The sequence below is a fragment of the Branchiostoma lanceolatum genome, chromosome 2, assembly GCF_035083965.1.
Source record: "Branchiostoma lanceolatum isolate klBraLanc5 chromosome 2, klBraLanc5.hap2, whole genome shotgun sequence".
Taxonomy (NCBI): domain Eukaryota; kingdom Metazoa; phylum Chordata; class Leptocardii; order Amphioxiformes; family Branchiostomatidae; genus Branchiostoma; species Branchiostoma lanceolatum.
In genome coordinates this window covers 19398157-19415232 of record NC_089723.1, presented here as the reverse complement: position 1 = coordinate 19415232, position 17076 = coordinate 19398157, and the positions used below count along the sequence as shown (strand labels likewise).

General features: G+C 40.9%; 2 protein-coding genes across 5 annotated transcripts; one reads left to right on the top strand and one right to left on the bottom strand.

Moving 5' to 3' along the window:
• Position 1: 1 nt before the first annotated feature.
• On the bottom strand, positions 2-5497 carry LOC136427773 (uncharacterized). 4 transcript variants are annotated; one of them, XM_066416928.1, is made up of 4 exons: positions 3087-3382; positions 2457-2571; positions 1528-2007; positions 2-943 (listed from the first exon to the last, which is right to left on the bottom strand). In XM_066416928.1, the coding sequence occupies exons 2-4, from the start codon at positions 2505-2507 to the stop codon at positions 743-745; spliced, it is 732 nt and encodes a 243-aa protein (XP_066273025.1). In that variant the 5' UTR covers positions 2508-2571; positions 3087-3382; the 3' UTR covers positions 2-742. The 4 variants fall into 4 exon arrangements, with proteins under 4 accessions (XP_066273025.1, XP_066273024.1, XP_066273023.1 ...); XM_066416927.1 differs by having other exon boundaries at positions 3140-3381; XM_066416926.1 differs by lacking the exons at positions 2457-2571; positions 3087-3382 and adding an exon at positions 4966-5497 and having other exon boundaries at positions 2-940.
• A 1082-nt stretch (positions 5498-6579) lies between these two features.
• Positions 6580-16640, top strand: LOC136427771 (enhancer of mRNA-decapping protein 3-like). Its single transcript, XM_066416920.1, has 7 exons — positions 6580-6713; positions 7808-7985; positions 8545-9023; positions 9161-9487; positions 9759-9912; positions 10236-10444; positions 10693-16640. Exons 2-7 carry the CDS (start codon positions 7822-7824, stop codon positions 11043-11045), a joined length of 1686 nt encoding a protein of 561 aa, XP_066273017.1. The 5' UTR covers positions 6580-6713; positions 7808-7821; the 3' UTR covers positions 11046-16640.
• Positions 16641-17076: the final 436 nt, after the last annotated feature.

Below are 17076 nucleotides of genomic sequence, written 5' to 3'. Positions count from 1 at the left end.
GTATGGACTCATAGTCTTTAATTATGTGATGTGAAACTTGAATGACAAGAGTTAATTTTTACATACCAAGGAATAACCTTAGTAGCACACAGTACCAACGTACTAAGCTGGTATACAAGAGAAGTGATTTGTTAGTGTAAATATACACAGATTTATGCACATAATGGGTAATATAAGACGTGTAAATGCGGCCACTTGCTGTAAGGACAAGAGCATACTCTGCCGCTTTGCACACTCATTGCACTATTTCCCCAAAACTAAACTTTTGCATATACAATACGTCCTAACATGATAATGTCCTTGGTCCTAAGAAGAGTTGTTACATACAAAGGAGTGCAGTCCCACTGTACGAAATGGCTGAACATGTTAACATCGGACACGGTGATCCAGAACCTAGGATTCGACAGAATCCGAATAGATACGGGCCGTATTGTACTTACACGACTCCAGTTTACCTGCGCAAACCTTATGCAGCATATGCAAGTGGTACTTTGAGCCCAATGTTGATGTCCCTCAGCCTACCCCAAAGGAAATTGATTGCTAAGCCACATCATTTCAATATTGTGTTAAATTAGTTGTGAACTTGGAAATGTTGAATTGATCCATCCTTTCACAATTCAACATTTCCAAGTTAAAAACCTATTAAATCGGATCACCGTGTCCAATGTTCGGATCATGATGTCACGATCCGATGCCATTTCGTGCAGTGTCCTATACAACGCTACCAAGTTCAGGCACAATGTCAACGGCCTAAGAAATTAAAGAAATACAGCGGGAGAACCACGGCCATGACGAAGAGTCCGAGAAGTACCAGAATGCCCAGCACACACAGACAGGCTCTCAGCACGCATCGTCTTCTCTTCTTCTCCAGAGTTTTCCATATGAGAGTGTCGTACCCGTGCATGATGACATCAGTCGTGTCGTACAGACGGTTGGACGCCTTCTGGAAAACAAACGCGAGGTGTAATGATAATGACAATAACGTTATTGTACAACAATTGTACAAGGTACAAAGTATGGCATCTACTGGTTCTTAACCATAGTTGCATACGGCTAATCTAATAATAGAGTGTATGGAGTGTTTAGTATGGGATGAGAATGAGCTTTTACAATCACTGATATAACGAGATAATAATTGGATAGACCAGTAAGTGAGGATGTTGCGTGCTTTTACTTCATCTTGCTACTAGTATACTAGAAAGCCTACGAGTACTAGTACGTTGTCAGAGTACCCAGCTAGATACTACCATTGGCATAATTTACATACCAAGCTCTTTCTCAGATTTCCAATCAATACCGTGCATGTAAACCTTTTGAAGTCCTTGTTTTGGGTCACTTATTTGTGTAGTACCGTAAGCTGTATCCGGAACGTAACGCTACTCTTCGTCGCGTCTAGATATTCTCCACAGAAATGCAGGGGACACCATGTTCACAAACATATTTGACTTTATGAAAACTTAAATTATTAATTTAGTAAAGAGAGTTTTGAGGGGCATGTATTTCATTCTTCTTTAGGGTGCTGCTTACCTTGTCTTTGTTGTCACTTTTGTCCTTGGTGCTTGCATTGTTGGACTTCTGTAAGGAGGCGTTCTTAACAAGTTGCGGCAGAGGGGCCCATCTGACACCGCCGTTAGCTTTCTGTTTCCCCGCGGGACCGTTTGCTAAGATCCCATTTTTCCTGGGTCCATTTTTAGATTTCCGCACTCCATCCACCTGTGAAGAACCCTGTTTTCCTGAGTCCTGCGGTACGATGACGTCACCATTGGTGCCTATGTGGTGAGACTCTGGCGTGTGGAACTCCGGTGCAGCCTCCTTTGTATGCAGTGACCTCAGGTGATGGACGTCCAGGTAGTTGTATGTTCCGTAGTGAGTCCTGGCAGCGTTAGATCCGTAGTGATCAGAGTACAGCGGGTTGAACTTGATCCCAGCTTTGACCTGCTCGGGGGAGATGTGGTCCCCGAACACCGCCTGGATCACAACATCGCTCACCTGGTCGTCCTGTTGGGGCTGAGAAATGCAAAAATGTATGTTTTTAAAAAGTCTTCTTTCATAAAGAAGACGTTCAAATTTGCAAAACAAATAAGATAGATGTATGATTGGCGATTGAGATTTGTCATAGCTATACAATTTAATACACTCCTTGCTGTTGTATACATAAACAATGACAATATTAATATGCAGTCCCTATTCAATAGCTCTGATCTGTAAGGATACCTTTACATGCCATGTCCAAGAACGTTGTATCAGAAACATCGAAAGAATATATGGTCTTCTGGGTATTGCAGAGGCTATTGCAAGAAATTCTAAGCTCCTTCACTACTGAAGTATGTAAACCAGAAAGAACTATTAGACTATTATGTCAGAACCATGGTCGTCATAGGTAAATTGATGTATATTAGCAGTAGTAACGTTAATGCCTCAAGAAGAGAGTACGTAAAAAATGTTACCACCCGAACCTGTAAGAACCGATCGTCACTAGGGACAGCTGTTGCACGGACAACTGGCATTGGTGGAAATCGCCCAAGCCGTGAATACCAGTCCTCTGGATCAGCAACAGTACACAACCTACAGCTGTATATGATATGCACCTGTAACTACAAAAGAAGTATCGCCTAACTTCAAAGTCAATGTAACTTTTCAAACCTCTCTACGTAGTGACCAGAGACCATAGTGTGCACGTCACACGTCCAAAACATTGAATAGCTATTTTCTTCCATACCCTATACAGGGTACAGGGAGGGAAATAAAACAGAAAACTGACATTTTGATCGAGCGAAAGATGATGTTATGTTAGTTGTTACACCAGATCAGACGAGAAAAAGAGGCATATCCACAGAAGAGACACTTAGCTGAGGCTTACTATCGCTTATTCGCAGTTAGGACTCAAACAAACAGCAGTTTTCCTCAGTCTTGAAGTCCTAGTAGTCTCCAAGCAGACCCAACGGTTGCAAAGACCGTATCCAACTGGCAGAAGGTTTTTTTTTTTGCAACCCAACGGTGCCTGACTACTTCTCTGGCTGACTGGAGCTTCTCTGGCTAGCTAGATTTTGGCACCGTGGAGATCTGCTTGGAGATTAAAGTCCTACCTATTCTATCCAGTTTTGACGATAACCTGTTGTTACGACCGGTAACGACTGACCTAAGTGGTAGTAACAGGTGGTCGAACAGGTTGGCGAACTTCAGCTAGGCCAGCTGGCACCACGAACGGACCTCCAAAACGAAGCCGCAACCCAGGAAAACAACATATCCTAGTGACGTTATAGCTATAGAGTTACGCCTATGCAGCAACCAAATCCACTTGAAAATTGATATCTGACAAAGAGCGCATTATGACATTCGTGACCAATGTGCCCCCATCTATTGAACTCGATTTTCCTTGTGAAAGGTAGTTGCGACAACCCATTTATGTAGGCATAACCTCAAACAATAACAAAACACCTACAATACATACAGGCCCGAACAGTGTCAGTGAATACCAGATTCTGTCCCTTTGGATTATTTTGTGGCTGGATACCAGCAAGCACACAACAATAATCATTCTTTGATATGCAGGAGATAGAGAAAGCTAGAGATGTTTTCACACACTCTGAATAGGAATGGTTGAAAGTAGCATATATTGTCAGATGTTTCTTTCAGTAAACAGATCTACAAATTAAAGAGCTGACGACTAGCTTGATTCATGAAATGTATGGAAAGCTTTTTGCCGCGTAACCCCATGACAAATATATGAATAGCTAGAAAGGGGCAATCTGTGAAAAATATTATTATTCCGATCTTTTGGCTCAAGCTCTTCCCTAACAAATTTGGTGAATAATACTAATGCTAGGGTCACATTTCCAAGCCGGGGCCCGACCGGGCTGTTTGAGAAAACAAAGAATAAAAAATGCATATCAAGAATATACATAGCGTATGGTAAGAAGAAATTTTTAAAAAGGTTTGTGTGTTTTGTTGTCTTTTATATCATATAGTTTTCGTTCCCACAAGCTGACCGGCCGGGTCCCGGGTTGGAAATGTGACCCTAGCATAACACGGGACACCGCTTCTTGATTTTGTTCCGGCTTCTCAAAGTTTTTCTAAAACTTCGACTGGAATTCTTCAGAACATGGGGAATGGACTACTCTCCGAAGCCGATGTGATCACTCGTAACAATTAATATCGACCCTAATAATCGCAAGTCATGGGTACGACTGACTTAATTCAAATAAAACAAATCATGACCAAGGCTAGCGCTGTAAGATTTGTGTTTTTTTCTCGGTGATACTATCCACATCGTTTGGTTTGTACGCTTAAGTCAATTGCCCCTTATCACAGAGGAGTACACTTATTGGATTAAAGAAAACAAGTACACTTGTTGGTTAGAAGACAAGCACACTTAACCTTAATCGTATCAAAAATTTATACTGACCTTTAAAAGATTCAATCAATCAAGAAATCGCCTTTATCAAGTTGGGCGTTTCCTTTTCATTTGCAGAACCAAAATGATGAAAGCGTGTCTGTATCCTTGTCACAGAACCACCTACCTCTTTTGTTGTCCAGAGAAAGTATTTTTTACCATGTTTACTCTGCAGTGTCCTTCATACCAGGTCACCAATAACGTTTTACAGGGTAAAGACTTCAAAGGAACTATAGTACCCTACGACCTCTCTCAGGCTCCGCTGACGACACCGATCACTAGTATATATCAGCAGTGGACGAAGGGCCAATTTTCTCTCACCCATATGTTAATTTGGGTGTGTTTTTACGACGACCAGTGTAATAACTTGACTTATGATAACAAGAAGAAGAAAACATCCCATTTTTACACAAACATTATCACGACCTGTACACACACGGCAGGTAAACAAGCCCGACTGGCTTTAAAAGCTTTGTCGAATTGATTCCACGCTAGGTGGGTCTATTTTAACATACCATGATGCCTTCCACAATATCGAGCGTGACCACGCAATGGCCTTGTTTTCAACCTACCCGATTGTTGTTGTCGACTGCCTTTTGCTGACTGTTCTTTACTTCTGTTGTCTCCTTTTCTCCGTGGACGACAGGTCCAGATTTCTCATGATTACCGTCCGAAGATGTCACTGTTTTGGGGCCGGGGACGTTCTGTTCCACCTCCATGTCCGGGTACAGGACGTACTCTAGTATGGTGCGGGCGGCTTCCTTGGTCATGTTACCGCCCAGATCAAGTAGGTCCTTCACACAAACTCGTGCAGGTCAAGTGTACTCAAATATATTCCACTGGACTCTCTGTCAACACCGTCAGAAACTTGGCTCTCAAAAAAGGCTGCTCTATTTATGAGAAGCGCACAATTGAGTTTCAAATCTCACTGCGGCCTGTCCTCCGTGTGTGTACGACTGGGTGACGAAGCGATGACAAATCCCATATGTTCAGCCGACAGCTGTGTGCATCCCCATTACACGGACTCTACCAAATATAAACACGACGTCCTACCACAATAAAACCACCGAGAAGCCGATGTAGATCTAACGCGGTGGCTGCTGAAGTCCATTTCCACTCAACTCTCTTTGATCAGAGAATCATATCTGGCATCAGCGATCCTCCGATATAATCCGTTGATGGTGGTTGCCTTGACAATTCATCTCTGCCCACCTGTTACCTTGATACACACGTAAGTACAATCCGTGCAGTAAACCAAGCAGGGAATTGTGTCGGTTGTTTCGCGTTGACCATAAAGCTGGTGCGTTGAACACTTCAACGGGGTATGGAGGTCTGTCAGTCTCCTGGCCTATAACATAGAAAAATCGTGCCTTGTCGATGTCGGACGTTTTTTGCAAAGCATTTGGGCTGTCAGAACTGCCGACCGTTGATCGACCTTGTCACTGCGCGCGCTTTTATATGTAAATCAACCGCACTTCAAGTTGAGCCCTGGCGCTCTCCAGTGTTTAGGATTGCATGCAAACAAGGCTGCTAAGTTTCAAAACAACTCTTCGTGCACATTACAAGTGTTCCTCCGAAGTTGTTTGCACGAGATGCGATCTCGGGAGCCGAAAACTTGAAGTCGCGGAAGCCAATGGAACAATATGAATTAATGAATAAGTAATATGAAAAATAGAATGAATCAATCCAACCGTGAATTTAGGAAAATGTGGTGGTAATTGTATCTTCAATATTCAATATTCATGTGCATGTAAGGAAAGAAATGCATTGCCCAATTAAAGTGCTCAGTGTTTTCCGAGCAAAATGGAAAGAAAAAACAATATATAATGTCATGTATTTCCTTCCCCTAAGTGAATGTTTCAACAAATTTGGCAGTTTGAAAGTTTGTTTAAAACTTGAAGGAGTCAAATAGAGCTGAGAAATATCTAGTTCTGCAGACTTCAGCTAGCAGTTACTGAAAGTATTTTCCGAGTTCAGACCCAATGGCCTGCTCTTTTCAATCCCTTTATACCAGTATCAATATATTTACTAGCGATCTTTTAGCTGCCATCCGATGAGTCATAAAGAAATAATCTTGTTCCCCTCTGTCTTGCATTAAATTTGGGTCGTCAAAATGCAATATTACTCATCAGATGACGTCCTCATATACCCGTTATTACATATCAATCTAGTACCTGCCACCCCTCTGACGTCTTTGCGTTGGTATGTTCGCGCACCCAGAATGCAGTGCGTATCGCCATATTGAGGGAGACTTTCCGAGCAGCCATCGGAAAAACCAGTTTTGGTGAAGAGTTTTCAACAGGATTGGGGACATTTTCAGGTAAGTTTCTCTCAATAACACAAATATATAGTGCAGTACGTCTATAGACGGTTTGATTTGGTATGGATTCACCACCGACGTTGAGAAAACGGTGTCCAGACTTAGAGGTCAGCCGTGACGACGATTTTTGTGATGATGTAAATCGAGTTGCACAAAACACCTTGGCGAAAAAAAAGAGAAAAAAATCTGAGCGACAAATTCTGCCGTTTTCTCGCATAGTCTTTCCTTCAGTTCGGACATTATGGTACCCACTAGATGTAGTGTGTTGTGATGTTGCTTGTCGGATGTCATTGTTGGTCCGAAAAGAAAATTATCTTGATTTTTTAGCGTTTTTGACAACAAAAGACATCCGGCCGAACAAACCCTAGACCGATTCGCAAGCGTCCTGACAGGATCGGATTTCTTTTTCTACCGCAAAGTTTTTTTTTTGCTACAAAACATACAGAGCAAGCGAGTCGAGAACTGACCCTGAGCATATAGCACTAGACAGTGGTTAAATGACACAAATTTCTGCAATATTTAATACCATGTATCATTTTATGCCACTTTGTAGAGTTTAGGGGATGTCCCTTCGTCATAAAGAGGAAGTTAAAGTATGATTGAGTTTCCCCTTCCTGACGGAGGGAACCCCCCTATAAAAACAATAAGTAGCGAAAAGATAGTGGTGCAATAGTTTTGTTTGTTTAGAGTTTTTTGGATGACATAATTTGTCTTACAATGTAAGGTGAGCTTGCAAAAAAACAAACAACAACAAGCAAATGACATTAAAATGAATGGATGTTGCACATGTATGATGTAATAAGACTTGAGCAGACAAATCATTGTGTAACATCCATGTTTTGTACTTGGGACAAAGGAAAAAACAACACAAATTCAGTTTTTTCTTATATATCAGTTGCCGTCATTCCTCTTACTCTGTGCAAAGCAACAACGTGTTACTGGGGTGCAAGGATTTGTTTCTGTCACCCTTCAATTGATAGAAACAATGGGGCCGGGGGGAGGCAATGTGTACATTGATACATTAGCAATTCTGGTTACAATGAGAATGTAGAATCAACATTCCCTTACATTAACATCCCCATTTTCAATTTCAGAGTTGTGCTTGCCAATGGCTGAGGGATATGTGGGCAGTGTGATATCTGTTGACTGTGGATCCGCCCTCGGGGTCTACCAGGGTCGCGTCATCAGAGTCAACAAGGAGGAGCAGACCATCACGTTGAGGGACTCATTCCGCAATGGCCTTAAATGCCAGGTGCCAGAGATCACCCTCAGGTACATTCAATCCAATTCAATTCATTTCAATCACATCAACTTGATCAAGTCAGTGGTTTTTATGTCCCCATCAGGGCTGTCTCCAAGACCCGTTCCCCCGTCCTGATACAGAAATTTGCTTCTTAGGACAGAAAAAAAATTCCCTCCATTTGCCCCCAAATCTGAACTCATTCACATAGAACTGATGAAAATGTATTTTTGTAAGGTTAGAATGACAGATTTAACAATGAAAATGAGTAAAATGGGCTCAAACAATGACTTTAATCTTTTTCCGCCCCACTCATAAATATAAAAGCTGGAGGCAGCCCAGGTCCCTACATTGTTTTTGTTTTTTTCATACCTGTTAGTGTTATGTTGGAGAGGACGAAGACAAACATGTATGTACTAGTATATGTTTCTGGGATGGGAGCCAGAAAAGGTGATACACCTGTTCTCTCATCCCATGTACTTGTTTATAGTCGTTTTTCCCGCCAGTTGCTTCTCATTGGTTTATTACTATCAAATTTAGTTACAGGCTTTATCTCAGGTGTTAATGATTTCTTCTTTTTCTCACCTGTAGTGCAATAGATATCAAGGATCTAAAGATCCTGAACTCATCAGCTGCAGAAAATGGGAAGGTAGTCGAAGTCCAGAAACCCAGGGTTAGTCTGGTATCGGCTACTCCTAAGAAGAAAAAGGAGCAAACGTCAGGAGATTCCAAGAAGTCCGAACAAATCGGAGATGCCAGGAAGACCCCCAACGGAGAGTACCCCAGGAAACAGAGCAATCCTGGGAAGGGCCAAAATGGCGAGATTGCAGCAAAGAGGGGCCAAAATGGACACGTTGGAAAGCCAGCCAATGAGGATTCCAAGAGGAATGGGCACGATTCCAGGAAGAATGGCGGTGATTCCAGAAAATTCCTGGAGCAGATGGGGGATGTTAGAATCAGCCAGATGTCTCCACGAGACTTTGGAAATAGGGACCAAAATGGGGAGATGATGAATGGAGGGAGCAGAGAGGGGACCCCCACCAAGATGGGAAGGAAACGTCACAACTCCTGTGAGTTTCACATATTTCTCCTGTTTTGGTTAGTCTTAGGTGATATGTAGACGTTAAGAAAAGTTTTGTCTCATTGTTATGTCATGTTATTGGAAAAACCTTGAATGGTCTCAGGAGCCATTGTTTTTCTTTCCCAGTCTCTGGTTTTGGGCGCAGGTCTCAAAACACGACTCCCAAGAAGTTGGAAAACGGACGCCCAAGAGCCAAGACTAAGCTGGAGAACAACAACACGTTCTCCCCAATCTCCCCAACGGTTATGACTGAAGAGTTTGACTTTGAGAAGAACCTGGCACTCTTTGACAAGGCAGCTATATTTGAGGAGTTGGACATGTTGAACGGGCAGGTCTCAGAGACTAAGAAGCCCCAGAACTACAGACATGATGAGAACATCCTAGGTGACCAGGAGGCAGTAGTGTACAGACAGATCATCTTACCTCAGCAGAGCAGTGTGGAGTTTAACACAGGTACACACAGTAGTACTGCTTTTTAAGTAAAGTACATGTAATCATCTCAACTTTCTGTCAGCATCATAAGTGTAGATGGGCCCGAGGCAAGGAAACGTTAGGTCATTGACAAGTTGTTCATGCCATTTTTAGGATTAAGTCTTGTCCAGCCATTTACACAGACATCGTTTCCAGTACTCTATGACGCTCCAGCTTTATATATTCTTTAACCTACATTGAATTTGAATATTAAGTTCTGTGCCTTGAGCCTGCATGTTTCCTACCCTTCTAGATTGTGGCCTGGTGGTCCCCAGTATCTCCTTAGACCTGAGAAGGAGGTTATATGGAGCAGCAGAGAAGTGTGGTCTGTCCGAGGAGAAGCAGCTGGAGGTGATCGGCATGTGCAGCAGTCAGATGGCACTGCAGCTACTAGGGGGCAGCAGTAGGTATGTTGGGACTTTCAATGTTCACTGAAATACATCTGATTTATGTCATCTACATATCATAAACTACATGTTGGTATACGCATGTTGAATTGAGATGATGAGTCTTGGACAAAGTGAGGTGTTACTTTTCTATTCTTATTCCAAAGTGCAAAATATAAGATGGAAAATACAAGTCAATCATGAAAGCTACAGTATTGAAGAATACGGGTTTTCTAATTTGCTTTCTCTTCAAAAGTGATTTTTATTCCTTTACATGTATGTATGTGTGTACTGTAAAATCCAGAGTAGCTTAGAACTAATCATTGTTGTTTCTTTCCTCCCAGGCTGAACCCACGTAACACACACCAGATGCCCTCGGTGGTGGTCCTGTGTGGCCCCCACAGACAGGGTGCACAGGGCATCAGCTGTGCCAGACACCTCGCTAACAAGGGAGTCAACGTCACAGTGTTCATGCCCAACTTTAAGAAGATGTTGGACTGTCTGACACTGGAGCTGCAGATGTTCAATATGACAGATGGTGTACACACTCCAAGTGAGTATAGTCAGAAATTGATGTATTGTGCTAGAATAGATATAGATTATAGGTAGTAAGGTTACCACCTAGGTCCTCCTCCCACCTTTACAATGGCTATGAATGATGCATTTTTTTACTTGGAGGTAAAGCATTTTAACAAAAAAATAAAGAAAGAAGAGTCTATTACTATTGCCCAGTCAATACTAGGTATAGTCCTTAATAGGGTCAGTCAGTTCATCATGTTTTTCCTCTTGTTGCCCCAACAGTACACACAGGTCTTCCCACAGAGCACGTGGACCTGATCATCAACACGTTGGACGGACAGGAGAGCGTGTTTCTCAGGGACCAGGCCTGGTACCGCAGCGTGGTGCAGTGGGTCGCACAGAACAAGGCTCCGGTGCTGGCTGTCGACCCTCCCTGTAACCCACCACAATACCCCATCCAGCCCAAGTGGTCCCTGTCCCCGGCGCTGCCCCTCCCCTTACCGGAGGCGGCCGGCACGCTGTACCTCTGTGATATGGGGATTCCAAGTAAGGTGTATGCTGAGGTGGGGATCAAGTATAAGTCTCCGTTTGGCCACAAATGTGTCATTGCCTTGCACCACATTAATGCTTCTTAATAATGTGCACTTTATAATGTCTGTGTCCCTTTAGATTAAGATACAAGTCAGAGACTAGATTTGAAAGTTGCATTAAAAGGCATGAATTTCCAAGCCTTCATGAAAATGTTACAAATGTAGCTGGTATACAGTTGAATTTGCCACTGTTGCCAGCATGCAGAGAGTAGGGTCAGTGAATTTGCATTTGATATCGTGAGCACGGTTACTCAAGTTTGAGAGGTGCTATCAGAAAGTGGAAATGGATATGGGATGGGTTACCTCAAAAAGATCTTGCCTTTAACTAAGATACGTTTAAGGGGTTTATTTTCTTAAGTCTGGTCATACTTAGAGAGATATGTTTGAAAGATTATCAAATGGTATATAGGTTATGGGATGGGAGGGGAAGTTCCTAGTATTTAAATTTTGGGTATAGAATAAGTGAATGGGGGAAGGGCTTCTATAAAGTTGTATAAGATAAGCATTTGACAAGCACATGAAAGATATATGCTTCATGGGGTAGTGGTGCATCGGTCAACCCTTACAGTCAGTACAAGGTATTCATAGTCTGAGGTGATGCAGAGCTGGGAATGATATATACATGAGGAGATGAATTCATTTGGTTTCTGATAAAGGAGTATTGGACACCAAAATACACAGTAGAAGACAGCGAAACCGTGTAGAGGTGAAGACATCCTTGTCTAGATCATTGAGACATTGGCAGTGAAGATATCCTTGTCTAGATCATTGAGACATTGGCAATACAAATCAGTGCCAGGTAGTCAGATTAGCGTGTGGGTAATGTAGAAATTGCATGTGTGTCTTCTTTTCTCTTTGCTGTAAAGGGTGACAGCTTTGAGGGGATACAGTATGAAATCAAAAAAAGAGATAAGAGCAGGGTCTGTTTTCAAGAAGATACGGCTTTGTCCTATGTGTGATTTGGAGATGTATTTTACTGAAAAGGCTAACTTTACAACAAGAGTGTATGATTTAGTGTAAAAGAAAGAAATTATATGTTGCTGTTAAGAGGCTGTGTAAGCTCTGTGCAGACCTTGTGCAATCTGTTTATAAATCATTCTAGATTTTTAAATCACCCAAGAAGCCAAGCCAGTTTTAGTTTGTCTTAAGAATAATGTCAATACTGAGGCAATGACTACTGATTTCCAAGTTTGTTTGCAGATGATTTAGCCTAGCTTTTTAAGATGAGCTATGAGCAATCATTTTCGATTACAGACTTGTCCTGATAGATAACTATTTCGCTGATGGAATTGAGAATCTTACCAACTTCAGCGATGGTCTTGTGCTCTTTGGCTGTATTTTGCCACTAAAACAGGCAACATGTTGCCCAGGGGGGGTGTTAGGGTATGCCCTAGCCCCAGACAGGGCTTTAATGATGCCATTGACTATCTCAAACACTGAAGAAATGTGATAATGTTGTTTAGGACAAGTCAGACCAAAACTAAAAAATGCTGTTCCAGTCAGTGTTTAGCACTGTTTCAGCACAGATTTCTACAAACTGTTGAGTTGTGCCTACACAAGTTTGAGACAGGTTCAGTGATTTCGAAGCTCTCCCAAGTAGTTGGCTTAGTTTTCGTCTGTTGAGTTTTCATGTCGGATATGACATTGATAGTGCCATCAAAATGGTGGGAAGAATCTTCGCACATGTGCAGTGTTTGAAAGTCTAATGCCCAACTTGAAGTTGAAGATGGTAAACATATGCATGCTTGAAACATAAAAGCTGCGATGAAGCTTCTTCCATACTTCAAAGTTACTGACCTGTCTATGTCCCAAAGAAAAGTTTTGTGCACAAAGGTTCAAGAAAGATTTTAGTGTTCTGAGTGTAATTTGTACAGTATCCGGGGATACGTGTACATATTGTTGTTTGAGAGAGACAGGTATATTTTTGTACATATTCAGACTTAAGTTACTAACAGTATTTGGTACCCGTTTCTTCTCACAACTTGCTGTGTTTGTCTCCTGTTATGGATGTAAATGAAAGAGATCTCTTTAGAAATAGTGTCTTGGGCACAAAAGTTCCCAATGGTGTTTGTGAATTGTTATCTTTATCCAAGGAGGGATCAACGTACATGAAGGTCAAGACTTTTGTTGGCCGGATTTACAACAGCAAAAATGATGTAGAAGTCAGTGTCTGTTGGAATTGAGTTGCCTTTGCATGGTTGAGACTACTATGTGGATGCAAAGGACATACGACTCAGTAAGTCAGAACTTGGTAAAACCTAGTTCTTAAGAGTATTGGAGTGAGTGTATTATGTAAGTCTGCATGTTCTCAGATGGAAGTCATTTGTAAATACCATCACCTTCCTTTGATTTAACCTGTGCTTAGTGTGAAAGCTTGTTTTAACATTTTAGGTAAATTTTGAGGATTTTAATGTTCACCACTTTGTCTATTTCTGCCCATGACTTTAAATGTGTCTTTTTTGACTTTGTGGATACTCAAAACTGTGGTATGTACAGGGTATCTTGGACAAGCATTTGTACATTTTGTACTTTTGTAACTTGGTTCTGTCTGACATTTTAAGAAGTACTTTTAATGCTTTTGTGATATTCTGTAAATACTGATTTTGTTATAAAGTGGTGCTTTTATGTATGTACAGTCAGACAACTTTAGTGTTGATGTAACAGATTTTCACAACAAAGTCCAGGGTTGAAACTAATATCATTGAACTTGAATAATTGCTGCTTGTACCAAATATATCAATATGCAAATGACTCATTTCACAGATGTTTTCAACAATGCTAACCTTTCAGTTGAAACTGTAAGTGGATTAACGTATCACGATTGTCACATTGTTTTATGTGAAGTCATGACAATTGGACAGCTATATTCTGGAAAAGTCAGTTTAAATTTTAAAATTTAAATACTGAAAATTCTGAAAATCAGCCATCGTCAACATTAGATTTGTCTGACTTGGTTTTGAGGTGGTCCTATTCATTAAGATGTCACCATATCCTGTGCCCCTGATATGGTGATGTATTGATGACATAAGGGGAAGTTCTATTGTGCCAATTGTTTGTACCATACATGTATCTCTTTGTCTTAAACTGTGACAGAAATTGCTCCTCCTAACAACACACAGTTGTCTGGAGATTGGTTGTACATGTTAAGTATTTGTATAAAGATGTAAGGGTATGTATATCAATGGTGTATTGTTGGTCCATAAACAGATTTCTTGGCAACAAGTGTGTGGACATTGCAAGGATATGTTATGGTTGCTGTACAAATTAAGCAAAGCAATATTATGATACTTTCTTGTATACTAGTAATCACCATGTAGAAGTGGGAGGGAAATTTTCAAAAAATACCACCTTCAGTCTAATCTGAAAGATTTTATGCCACCCTGCATATGCCACCTTGCATATGTCAGCATGTTTTTTTTTTAAAACCGGCTACACAGAATCCTTTTAAATTCAGCTTTCTTTTGGCATCATAATGTTCAAAGACTTTTCCCTTTTCACATCAACCTTGTCAATGAGATTACATTAGTTTAGCCATGGGTTCACATGTGAATCTATGTTGTGTCAAATGTGTGTGGAATTTCTGTCACAGTGCTTACGATTGCTGTTACCATTACCACCTACTAGTAGGTTCCTAACAGCCATTGTAAGCTATGTTATGTAAGAGCTACAGAACTTGTTTCTAATGTAACAGAAACAACTTCAGCTGTTCTTGATCAAGGATATGATAGGGGCACACTCCAGAGTGTTGTCGGGTCCACCTGGAGTTAAAAGGTAAAGCTGAGAGTCAACAGCCTGAAAATATGGGGATGATTAAGAACTCTGTGTAGACCCTTCCATGTTTAGAAGTGTCATATCTAGACCTTGGTAAAAACACCAGGGTCTTATAGTGACCATTGAGTACAAATGTATGACAAATGTTAACATCATGACTACATGTACTCTTCATTTTCTTGTCAGCAATACAATTTCCAGCATGATGACAAAGATCGCATTATGTGCTCTCAGTTAAGCTTGGCAGCAAGACATGTTTATAAGTGGCTGCCTAAGTGCTTTACAGCAACAGCAGAATGGCACTTGTATTGCTGACAAGTTTGATACTGATTCTTGTGGCACCAGTTGTTACCGAGTTCCTTTCTCCCACAACAAGTGCTGTAATGGCATCGCAATAATGTAAAACAATCCAAGCCGCACTGAAAGTCTGGCTTACATTGAAAGAAGAACTCATAAGCAACTGGTGTACCTCAAGGGTTATTACTTGGCCTCATACTGGAACAGACTTGTCCTGTGACCAGTGAGTGCAAAAAAAGTAGTAAGTTAGTAAAATGTAGCGTCAACCAAGTAAGAACCTGCTTCATATGAGAGATACATAGTGAAGATGTGTATTTGTTGTGATAAAAGTACCTGGTAAGAGAAGTAGAAATTTGGTCTATTTGATAGTAATAAAATTAGTTCATTATTCAACCAGTTCATTAGCCAGCCCCTTCTTCAACATGGCCTTTTAAAAGTCTTAAACACTTTGATTGTTCCATTTAGTCACTTGAAATTTGCTTATTCATCTTCATCGTCTCTCAGAAGTCATAAGTATTTCTCAGAAGTAAATTTGTCATCTTGGTATTCAGTCCCACTGGGGATGTTCCAGGCAAATTCTCCAACCTACTGATGTTATTTTCGTAATCCTGTTATTGTTCAATAAAGAAAATACCACTATTGATATGTCTTAAGGAATTTATAGATGCTCTCTTAAAAGACTGATCTTGTTGCACAGAGTTGGCACATGTGCATGACTAAAGCGATTATTTCACTGGACTGCGGCAAATTGCGAAAGGCATTCTCAAAGTGGCGCAAACCGGTGCCAATCAGCACCAATTTGTTGCCTGAAATTATTACAATATTTCAAAAAAAAAGTTGTAAATTGGCACAAAATGACTTCAAACAGTGCAATCACTGCAAATCTCTCTGCAATGAATTTTATTCATTGTACATTCAATTTGGTTTTCAAAGCTGTGGCAACACTGCAATTTCCAATAAAGTTATCATGTATCTGAATTGGAGCCGAAACTGACATTCCGGCTGTGGCCATTTTGTTTGTAGAGGTCACATATTTTACCAGTGCATCACACATCAGTGTGACTGCAAGGCAGAATTTTGTAAAGTTGGCACAATATACTAAAACAACATGGCGCAGCCCAGTGAGATGCTAACTTAAGGAAAAGTGCTGAATATTGTTAGGGAAATAATGTTTTTAATTATCAGTGTTTTTAAGCTTGTGATTTTAACGGCTTTTCAGATCTTTCTCAGTTGAAAATTCTGCCATATATCTGGAATAGTAAACATGCTGAACATAGCAGTTGTATGTCATTATCATGTGTTGATGTCAACATGTTTAGTTGCTAGCAAGACAGGTCTCACCACCATACAAAGTTTTATTGATTAATAATCATGAGCTTAATATACTTTCAGTACTGTCAGGCATCCATGTCTGAAACAACTCTTGCATCACTTAATTGTTCTATGTTACTAGTATGTAGAGAAGAGCTTGCTTGCACATTTGCTATATGCCTGTTTTCAGGTCGGTCACATTGCAAATATTTCAGTTCTGTATGTTGCTATCTCTGAATAAAAGCTACAAGATCTACAGCACTTCTGTGTGGTTGCTTTGATTTTTTATGTCTCACTCGTTATTGCATACAGCATAAAGTCTGTAAAACGTTTTGGTCAGGATACTGTAAATGCATTTAAGTATGTGTGGTTTTTATTTCACGGTAGGGAGAAAATGGGGTGTTCGCTGTGGTTCTAAGTTTGCATTTGAAAGAATAGTGTGGCGCTACAGTCATAGGTGGCCAAAAATGTTCATGGTGGCTTTAAGTTTGAGCTGAAAGCTCACCGTGAACATAAAACCACTGCAAACTTTTCTGCATTTACAGTAGTCACAATACAAGTGCCCTTCCGCATAGAAGTTATTTCATAGAATAAAGAAAGGCCTTTCATTTGATGCTAGTGATGCCTCAAGCCCACAGGGGCATTGATACCCAGTATGGAAAGATTGGTTTGAGAAGAAGGGGAGTTTCCTTTACCC